The following is a 10,648-nucleotide window of genomic DNA, read 5'->3' on the forward strand; positions in this document are numbered from 1 at the left end:
TAAATATTCTATATTAATGAGACTTATTTTTAACAAATAAAAGTATCCTAGAATCCTAGTATCTGCAATTGCACATGCGATGCCCATCTTTAATCGATAGAGTAGGGGATCATCAGTCGAAACGCGTAATTGTTTCCACTTCTGTCTGTTTTCTGTGTGGAGGTTGCATAATAAAAAATAAAATACATTCATAAGTAATATTAAACATTTTATTATACTATCGCCATAAATTAACATTACAATAAATTATTCTTTTATCATAACAAATTCCCTTCTGTTTTTATGTTGGCAACATTTAAAAGCTTGGACAGCAGAAGATACGGAATAAAGTGCATTGTTTAAAATTAACGTTTATTTATTAACATCATTTCATAATTGTGGTTGGTACCTATATTGCTTAAACAATAACATGGTTTTGTTCATACTATTTCTACATAAATGTGATATTGTTTAATATGAAGCTATAATCAACTTTTTACTCGTACACACAAAATAATAATTTTTTATCTCTTTTGAAATTAAACTATTTAGACTAATAAATAAATATGAGTACATTTATTAAAATAACAAGCTACAAAACAATTTATTGTTTAACACCTAATATTTTAACGTAAGCGTAGACCCAAAACTTTTCTTAATATATAACACGGTCAAAGCTTTTAACGGCTTAACTTTTAAATCGGGGTTTATCGGCCCTGCTCTAAACTTTCCCCAATTGTACATTTCTACATTTGCTTTTCATTTAACATTTTTTTTCTTTGCAATTACAAAATATTTATCTGATATGGCTTTTATTCAAAGGTGCTTAAATTAACATCAAATTAAGTCTTTTGCAAATCAAATTCGGACGTTTCCATGTCAATTAAGCAGAAAAATGTACGAATTACTTTACAAAACTTTCTTTACTTTTAATACAGGTAATACTGTAATTTTTTTTAAAGTCTTGTGGGCCGAAAACTAATATTTGCGACAAGCGCCTTCGTATCGTTAATGTTCAATTAAGTTAAAATTAGTAGGAGATTTTTGCTGTACTTTTAACACAAATTTTGTCGATAACGATACGATGGCGCTTGACACAAATATTCATGCTAGGCCTCCTACTCTATTTTTAAAAATAGGATTTGCTTAATTTACTATTCTTTTTCAACAGGCGCTTTTTACTGTTCTTTTTCGACAGGTGTTTCAGCTCGGAAACCGTGTACGGGGTCGGCGTCGTAGTTGACGACCCTCAGCTTGCCGTGCCTGTCCATGTAGCCGTAGTGGCCGCGCACATGACCGTCATTGTCACGTTCCTCGTATCGGAACTGACGATTTTTACTATAAAATAGATTAATATTGCGTATTATAGAGCGAATGTTTAGATGGATGGATGTTTGTTTGAAGGTATCTCCGAAACGGCTCAACGGATCTTGACGTAATTTGGCGTAGGTGTAGAACATGGTGTGGAAGAATACATAGGCATATTTTTTTAATTCCGCGCGGACGGAGTCGCGGGCGACAGCTAGTAATATATAATCACAAAAACAATTCTTTTTGGGTGTGTCCTATTTGACATGTTAGGCAATCTAATAGATTTTCGTTTCAAACAGTGTTTGCTATATGTATTAAAACAAGTCGCTTTAAAGGTGAGGCGGCATTAGGGATTAGGTACTATTCATGAAAATGGTTTTCGTTCAATTTAAAGTTTGATGATACGGCCCAAACTTTCAAAGAATTGATACGTTTGTGGTTATCCGATCAGTTTTCAAGAAAAACTAAAGATTTAGTCGACCTTTCGGTATTAAGTGGCGTATACTAAGCTTAAGCTGGGTAAAGGTTGAAAAGAAAAACCTTTGATGTACTTTTATTAACACAAGTATAAACGACAAAAGAATAAACTCGAAGTTAGTCTACAATACTGCCTGAATTAGTACTTATTCAATTTTCATTGTATACCATTTAATACCATTATTAATATCATACCATTTAATTATTCTTCCTTTAATGATGATGTTAACAAGGAAAAGCTGTGTTCACAATCTCCCATCATCGTCACTCATATTCCTTAATTACAGCAGCATCTTATCATCTCATAATATGTTACATTAACTGGAATATTTTAGATAGCAGGTGTCCATAGACAGAGGTGGTCACTTTACAACGTGTGAACTACGCGATTTACAAGTATACATGATGTAATGAAGTGCATGTTGTACGGATACTTTACCCTTTGCCTGTGTCGTATCCGAACTGGTAACTATGAGGTCCCTTCATGCCGTGCATGCGGAACTCTGTGCGTTCGGCAGGCGCGGGGGGCACAGGGGGCGCGGGTTGCGATGCTGGCCGCTGATTCTGCTCACCCGATCCATAATAAACACTACCTGCATTATATCACCAATTGATTACCACGTAATACTGGTCATTGAATGCAGTACCCGGTCGTGAAGTGACTTAACTTTCTCTTGACGATAAATGTCGTAGTTAATACAAAGTCAACATACAAGATGACTAAAGTAAAATATCCAACAGTAAATCAGCAATTCAGAATTTTATTATACTATATTCTATTATATCCCTGTATACCCTAGACCGAAATACGCGTGAGATAAGCCGTGACCGTGCCGTGATTAATCTTATTCTATTCTATTTTATTCCATTAATATTAGCTTTTAATCTCTCTAGCTTGTTTACACAAAACTATTTTACTTGTTTGTTCTTTACTTACGTTCAGGATATCTATTGTGACTCGCCGATGCTTGCTGCTCAGCGGTCGACAGCTTTATATCCTCCTTGTTGTTGTCTGCCAAAGGCTCCTGCAGAAACACAATAAGTTATGAATTTATCTACTTGGAAAATACTTAATCTATTCTATAATGCTTCTTTTTCTTTTAATACCTTTTCATTTAAATTTTCTTTTTGCACCTTGCGCTTCTTTTCAGCTTCCTCAAAAAGGTAAACTTTTTTCTCATCCGGCGTCGTTTGGTATTCGTCGTTCGTACTTAACATAGGATAAAAAGGTTTCTGAGGCTTCGCTTTAGGAATTTCATCATCATTAGAATCCTCAACATATTTTGAGATCGGGATGGGAATCGGCTTGAATCCATCAGAATATTTCTTCGGATAAAATCTCGTCGGTATTTTATGTTTAGATAGCTGAGGGCTGTACGGTAACATTTGTGGCAAGATCAATTTCTCTTTATACAAGCTTTGGAAGTGAGGTAAAAATCTATTTTGACCGCCATTGAACGTGAGACGTTGATGTTCCAAACTTCTATGGCCGTTTAATCTTTGTATATTATTCTTAGGATATTCTAATTCCTCAGTAGGAGAAGTAACTATGTAGTCATTGGGTGCGTCCGGAGCCGGGGGTTGCAATTCTGTGGACGGTGTTGGTACAGATGGTTGTTCGTGTTGTAACTCTTTTTGCTGTCGTGTATTCTTTATTAATTTGAGAGCTTCAGTTTCGTTTACCTCCGTTAGTATGATCGGTACTGTATTGGGAGAGTTTTGAGATAAATATGTCATTGGGTACCAGTCGCTTTGCTCGCCAGGAGGATTCTGTTGGTATTGATAGTCTGATTGTTTCCCAGTCAATGGCGGTAGCAAATACGTAGCCAGCTTCGGAGCTCCATCTATTATAACTTGAGCACGCTTTTCAGGCTCGTGGGGAATAAGAAATGTTCTGTCTTCAAGATTCTCGAAGTAGACTGGCTCATGCAAATGTTCAGTAGGGGGATGCACTGAAGTGTTATCTTTTTGTTCTCCATTGTCGATTTCAACTCTAATCGAAGTTACTGATAATACTGCGGTCAGTCCCTTAAAAGATCAAGGGAAATTTTATAAGACAAATCCGACTAACAATTATGACCCATATTCGATCGTATTTTTTATTCAATAGAGAAAAAAAACAACTATACAAAATGAACATTTCTATATAGATCGTGTAGCTTAAAACAAATTACTTTTCAAATAGCATTCGGAAACAGTATTGTTAAAGTACCGTCGTAGTCATTTAAAAATGGGCAACGTTCATCAACAAACGGATGTAATAAATAAATAAAAACCCAAAGTCTATTTTCTATTACGTCAATGTCGCGTAATCATCTGACGAAGAAAAGTGTGTCAAAACAAAAAAAATCTTCATCATGTAAAAAACGAAATGGAACAGTGAGGTTATTGACAACTGTTAGAATTTTTTTTACTTGACAATCTAAAAGTAAGTTGGCAAAGTGGGTTAAGCTTTCTTTTATTATTCAATTAGACATTACTTTTTATGTTTAAGTGGATACTGAAAGTGACCTATAAATATTTAGGGAACCATCTATTCGTATATCAGACGTGTTTACTTGGAGTAATTTAAAAAGGTATATTAAGGTATTTTAATCGATTAAAGATAATAATGAATTCACTATTATTATTTAATTAAATATTAGGATAAAACGAACGCGTGCTAATAATTCTAAGAACATAAAAGCTGCTGATCATATAATTCTATGGGCCATTAGTCCGCTGATCAACGACCTGGCAGTTTCTCGCGGAAATGAGACCGGAGGTTTCCTTCTTTACCAAACCTGCCTCCATGCGGTCGTTACGTTTTCTACGTAATAGAGCCACTTTCAGTGCAGGAAAAAGAATGAATCTATATATTTATCTAAGACGAGCAATTAAGTCGGAGCAGTAACTATTATGTATGTATTTTCATAAACAAATTAAGTGGACAACCCGATTTATGTCTTGATTGATGCATGTTACTGTTCATAGTGTTAACAGTTCTTACCACACCAGTAATTATTTGTAAGTCATCGCATAATATTCACATGCGTCTGAATATTAAAAAAAGGAAAAGCGTAATATGAATTCGCACATGTCCAATGACAAAAACGTGGAATGTTCCATAACGATAGTTTTTGTTCAGCGTCATATGTCACCTAACCAAAATCCATTTTTAATAGTGAAGCAATCGAAAGCGAATTTTTAGGCAATAATTATAACTTTCACTGTAGTGAATACAGAACCGGGTTACGTTTATAAACATAGCATATTCTAATAGAAAATATAATCAAATAAATAGCACTTCAAGTAAACACTTTAGTAGTAAGAAACCTAATCCTATTTCGTCGAGAAAGTGATCCTTATTTACTTATGTACCCAACAAAATTCTATTGACGACAAACGTGTCGTAAATAAATAATAAAATTCTTACCATACGCGCTGCAATTTGTGAAAAGAAATACATATCTAAATGAAGGTAAACCTACCTATTCTTAAGAGGGGTACGTAACTGAATACCGTTTTAAATAAGACTAAGTGATATCTTTAGATAAATTAAATGTTTAGATAAAAATAAATTACAATTGATAGAATCTGGATGTTTGTTAGAAGGTCCATCCATCCATCTAAACATTCGCATTTATAATATTAGTATGATAAGTATTGTCGACATCAAATTGTAATATTTTTGACTGAACATTTCAGTTTGGAATCAATTGTAAAAAAAATTACAATTGGCCAGGTTCAATTTGTGGTCGGGGTTAACGGTGCGGATATATTTCACTTTCTAGGACTGTCCTAGAAAGTGAGGAATTGAGTAGCGACGTCTCCTCGCATCAACTGGTGACCGTCGCCATCGATATCTTTATTAGCGTTCAGTCACGCCACAAAATGCGTATCGATATCGAGTATCGATTTACAAAGTTTAGTATTTGCCCTACAAAGAAACTAGGTCGATGTTAACAGTTTATGTACCTATTGCAATAAAGTTTGTCCTTATGTTCCATACCCACAGTACGAAAATTAAACTAAAAAGAGTTAGATTAAATTAATTCAAATTCGCAATTCCATTCTACTTCAACTTTCTGAAGTTTTCTTATAAAGTATCTTCGTTATCTTGCTGACGATTTACGGGAATGCTGTCATCAGGTTAAATTACTTAGCCCCACACAGCCAATACAGCCAGGCAGTGCAGCATACAAGAGACGGACGACCTTTTGCACTCTATGCAAGCTCAACGGAAGAATAAATCATTGGTAAGTTCATAATCAAATGTATTGTATTACAGCTAAGGATGAGTTTAGTACGAACCGTAATAAGCACAGGTGGGCACAGTTAATCGAAAAGTTAACTTCGTTAATCGTTAATTCGTTAATTCGTTAATTAAAAAATTAACTTCGTTAATCGTTAAAGCGTTAAATTCTCGAAAATTTAACGCAAGTTAAAGTTAATCGTTAACAGTTAACCATACCAAAATTATACATACTGCTTTTTTTAAATAGTAATTTGACTATATATTTATAGAATATACACATTAGTATTAGAGACAAGTATGAATGCATTATAGTATATTTCATTACGAGTGCGGAAAGCCTGTCATTTCAAAGAGTTCCGACAAAATGTCTACCCGAGCCGAGGCGCAGCCGAAGGTGAGGGTTGATAGTTGGAACAAGTTGTAATGACAGTTGCGCACGTGTACTAAACAACTATTTTTGATACAGTTGCGAAAAAATGAAACAATTTAATAGAATAATAAAACACAATAAACGCAACTAACTAAAATATTTGGAAAATGGCGCCAACCGTAAAATAATACAAACAGAGATTTTTTTTTGTTTTCTTCACCCATTCTGGGTAGACAAAGGGAATTATGCCCAAACAGCCAAGTCTTCAGTAGATTATTTTTATTGATATGAAATGAAAATGAAATTTAATGAGATGAAATAAAATGAAACCAAACCTAATTCATTGAATCATATCACTAAATCTGATATTGTAAAAAATTAGGAGCTTCTTTAGAAATATTTGCATGAATCATAAAAACTTCAATGATTTTTTTTGTAAAAACTTCGTGGTTGGTTTTTCTTTTTAACAGACATTATTTTGACAGTTGGGAAAGAGAACGCACGAGTTTGGAAAAGCTAAAGAAAAAGCACGAGTAAAAAAGTGTTTTAATACAGTTGCTCAAAAAGTGTCGTATTGCAGGGACGAAGAGTTCGGACGTTCGGAATGTGGGCTATTACATACTCGTGCTTTTATGTACTATTTCGAACCTTCTTTTGATTTTGTCCTATAGGTCACGTCTTTCCCGGACGCCCTGATGCATCACACTTGCACGCGAACTTCACATATATCAATTATCAACTCGTTCGTTCACCATTCGAGTCGCCGAGGGTCGCCCAATATAGCTGAACTTACGAGCGTGGCGTGGCACGTAATTTAAACAAAATGACAGCACGTCTCCAAGTTTCTAATTTAACGATTAACGGACTTTTATTAACGGAAGTTGAGTTTAACGGAAGTTAACAAAAGCGTTAACACTTTTTGAAGTTAACTTAAAAGTTAATCCGTTAAGCAAAATGTTAACTTCGTTAATTAACGATTAACGGATTAACGAGTTAATGCCCAGCTCTGGTAATAAGCGTTGATAACTAAGCAACAAGCAGTCGGGGTTCGATTACGTCCACACGCTCCTAAACATATCTGTCAAATTTTGGTTTCATTTTGCCTATTTATAGGGTTTGGTTAATTAATCTACATAATTTTCAATTACTTAAGAAATTCATAATACTCATCAGTTGAAGATTGTATCTTTTTTTTTAATACAGTAAACAGAAGTCCATTAAAAGCCGCGAGAACCTATTTAACTGGCCGTTGTTACAGTTCTTGTGAACGCCGCCTCCGTTCCCGCGAGAGAAATGAAAGTGAAACTAATAAGACATGCTTGTCAATAGCCAAGCATTCTCATTATAATTGTATTCATATTTTTTACTCCTTTAATCAAGTTCAAATATAAACAAGAAACTGCAATAGGCTATTAAACTTTCAGCCAAATAAAACAAGTTAAATTATACAATCAACAAAAGCAAATTATTTTCAAACAAAAATATATTTTAGGGAATAGGTACTAGTAGAAGAAAATATATATAAAATAATAACTGAGTTTAAATATTTTTTTATTATAAACTTAATCTTTACTTAAAATTGTAGTATAGTGGTAATCCAATATACTATAATTTTTTAATTATTCGAGTAGTGTTTTTAGTCATATGATTAGTATTAAAAAAACTTACCAATACTAATTTAAACCACATTTTTAATTATTCAGTGATTATTTACGTTTTAACTATTCACTTTAAATAAAAGTAAAAAAATAATCACGCCACTATCTGACAAATATTTTTTTTTGCAATCAAACGTCGGGCAGTGGCATTGCGCCGGCGTCACCTGTACTTATAATATTATTAATGAAAACGGACTGCTGTTTCGCCTGCATTTTATAGATCGACATCTCACTTCTTATACATAAGGCGTTGCATTTGCCGTCGTTGTTTTTGTTTTTTATACGGTGTTAGGTAAGTGTTGCGTAGCTTGGTTATAATTTAAGTTGATATAATTTACTCAGTTTTATTATTAATTATCGTTCGAATATAATGATATCGAAAAAAAATTATTGTATAAATCTCTTCTCTTAGTTAAAACAACTAAACGTACAAAAGCTATAAGCATTCGTTACAATTTACATTGCTTATTATTCTTATGCTTATTTTTTTTAATTTTGTTTCAAGATTATATTTTTAAATATATTCATTTACATACATGACATTATCAGTACGGTCGCTGAATTAATTAATTTTAATTTTCACCTAGCCCGTTTTACTATATAACACGTTAATTTTAAAAGGGCGTTAGTTCCCTTTCTTAATCCGTGATTTAAACAACGCTTTTTAATTTTACCAGCAAAACACGGTTTGGTTGAAATGACCTTTATTTAAACTTTTAAAATACAATAACGACAACATAACTCACTCCCGTAACCCAGAGGGGTAGGCCATTTGGCGCAGTCCTGCCTGACACACCTCTCTCGCTTCTTCTGCATTCATACATCTACGCATACATGCACCATGGTTTCGGACAAATATACTTTTAAATTCAATTCAAAATAAAAATAAAAACGTAAGTTTTAATCAATCTCTTTACTGGCTAGCTTCGGGTTACGAATTTATTTTTCGTCCCTTTCGAATCCGTTATTCGGCACATTATTCCAAAATACGTAAAACTGCAATCGTACATCATCTTTATTATCATAATCATCAACGTCTAGCAAGATAATGTTTTTCCTTGATACCTAGAAGGGATGAAGATATGAATGAAAGCATAGGAAAATTTGGAGAAAGATTTGTATGTAGTCGGTTCATAATTAAATACGTCCGCACTCTCCTCACTTGGGCATGTCCCATAATGTGATATATGCATGCCAAATACACGGAATACCTGCAAATTGTTCTATTTATAGATAAGGTGCGTAATATGAAAATATTTATGTTATAAGAGGTAATTATTTCCGTGTTATTAAGAATCGCCGTTGAATGCATTTAACATTATTTGTTTTTTGTTTATATATAGCTATTCATTGAAAAAAAGAATTAATAACATATTATTTTACAGAAGCATACTACAACACTAAACGCACTTTTTCGTGTACTAGTTAGGAATTTGTAACTTACTAAAACTTCTTTTGATTTTGTGCAAACATAATCAATTTTAACGGAACCCTATTTTTGATATGATATTTAAATAAAACACAAAACTTGAGTAAAATAAGTAGAATAGAAATGATTATGAAAACGATACAAAAGTACGGAATAATATAATACAACAGGATACTGGTAAGACTTTCTTTAGAAGCTGCGAAGAAAACCAAACTGTTGAGGAAAACTTTAAATGACAAAAATGTAACATAGAATCGGACTGACGACCGCGAATTGATTATTCTTGGTTATTGCAGAAAACTTAATTAACAAAAAGATTTTTTTATCTATTGGAATAAGAATGAGGTTAAGATTTGTAAGACCTTGTCTTAATGTTACTTCATAATTTGTGTCAAATTTAGTTTGTCACAATTGAAAATTTTTACACTGTTCTGTATTTGTTTTTGTAAGCATTTGTACTAGGCTATAAACTTGTAATAAAAACTACTTGAACACCATTTTATATGCGACCAGTAAAGCCTGCAATCTTAATAAAAGCAAGATAAAATCAGAAGTTAGTTTAGTTTGTGTCACTCGTACGATGTTACTCGCATTCCTTCATCCATCCAATCACAATTTATAGGTTATAAAACAAGTCCACAGCGTTAGTCGAGAATATGACAAATCTTTACAAGTACGGAATCAAATTAACTGCATTAATTATGGGTATATCAATTAACTGCTACAACTAAAAACAAAAGGTGGACTTACGTGAAAATTAAATCGTCTGCTAATTAAATAGAATCATGTGCAATAATTGAAAATTTCATGTTTTCGATAGTTTGCTGTAAACAAAACTGTTGAGCAATTATATTCAAACTTAATCCAGTGAACTTTATGTAATTGCCTATCGAATTGAATTCTGAAGTCAACAACTTAATTTATTTTTGAGGCATTCAAGACTAAAAAGTTGTTACAAAGATTTTTTCATTGTTTTTTGTTAGTACAAAACAAACACCTATCATTGGGATTACAAACCTAAAAGCATTATGCAATTGTGCGTCAAATATAGTTCGTAGTATCACTTCCCGAGTTGATGAAAATTGTTTTAGACATTATTTTTAATAGAAGTTACAAATTATGGCTGCGTTATTACTATCCCTAAAAAACCGATGCGTTGCCAGCCAGTTGGGGGATATGAGAAAGAG

General features: G+C 33.1%; 1 protein-coding gene across 1 annotated transcript; it reads right to left on the reverse strand.

Annotated features, from left to right (window-relative positions):
• Positions 1 to 1,147: 1,147 nt before the first annotated feature.
• LOC106714857 lies at positions 1,148 to 8,069 on the reverse strand. Its single transcript, XM_045678349.1, has 5 exons — positions 8,043 to 8,069; positions 2,875 to 3,795; positions 2,705 to 2,792; positions 2,207 to 2,360; positions 1,148 to 1,317 (listed from the first exon to the last, which is right to left on the reverse strand). Exons 1-5 carry the CDS (start codon positions 8,061 to 8,063, stop codon positions 1,158 to 1,160), a joined length of 1,344 nt encoding a protein of 447 aa, XP_045534305.1. The 5' UTR covers positions 8,064 to 8,069; the 3' UTR covers positions 1,148 to 1,157.
• Positions 8,070 to 10,648: the final 2,579 nt, after the last annotated feature.

The sequence above is a fragment of the Papilio machaon genome, chromosome 6 (genome assembly GCF_912999745.1).
Source record: "Papilio machaon chromosome 6, ilPapMach1.1, whole genome shotgun sequence".
NCBI classification, from domain to species: domain Eukaryota; kingdom Metazoa; phylum Arthropoda; class Insecta; order Lepidoptera; family Papilionidae; genus Papilio; species Papilio machaon.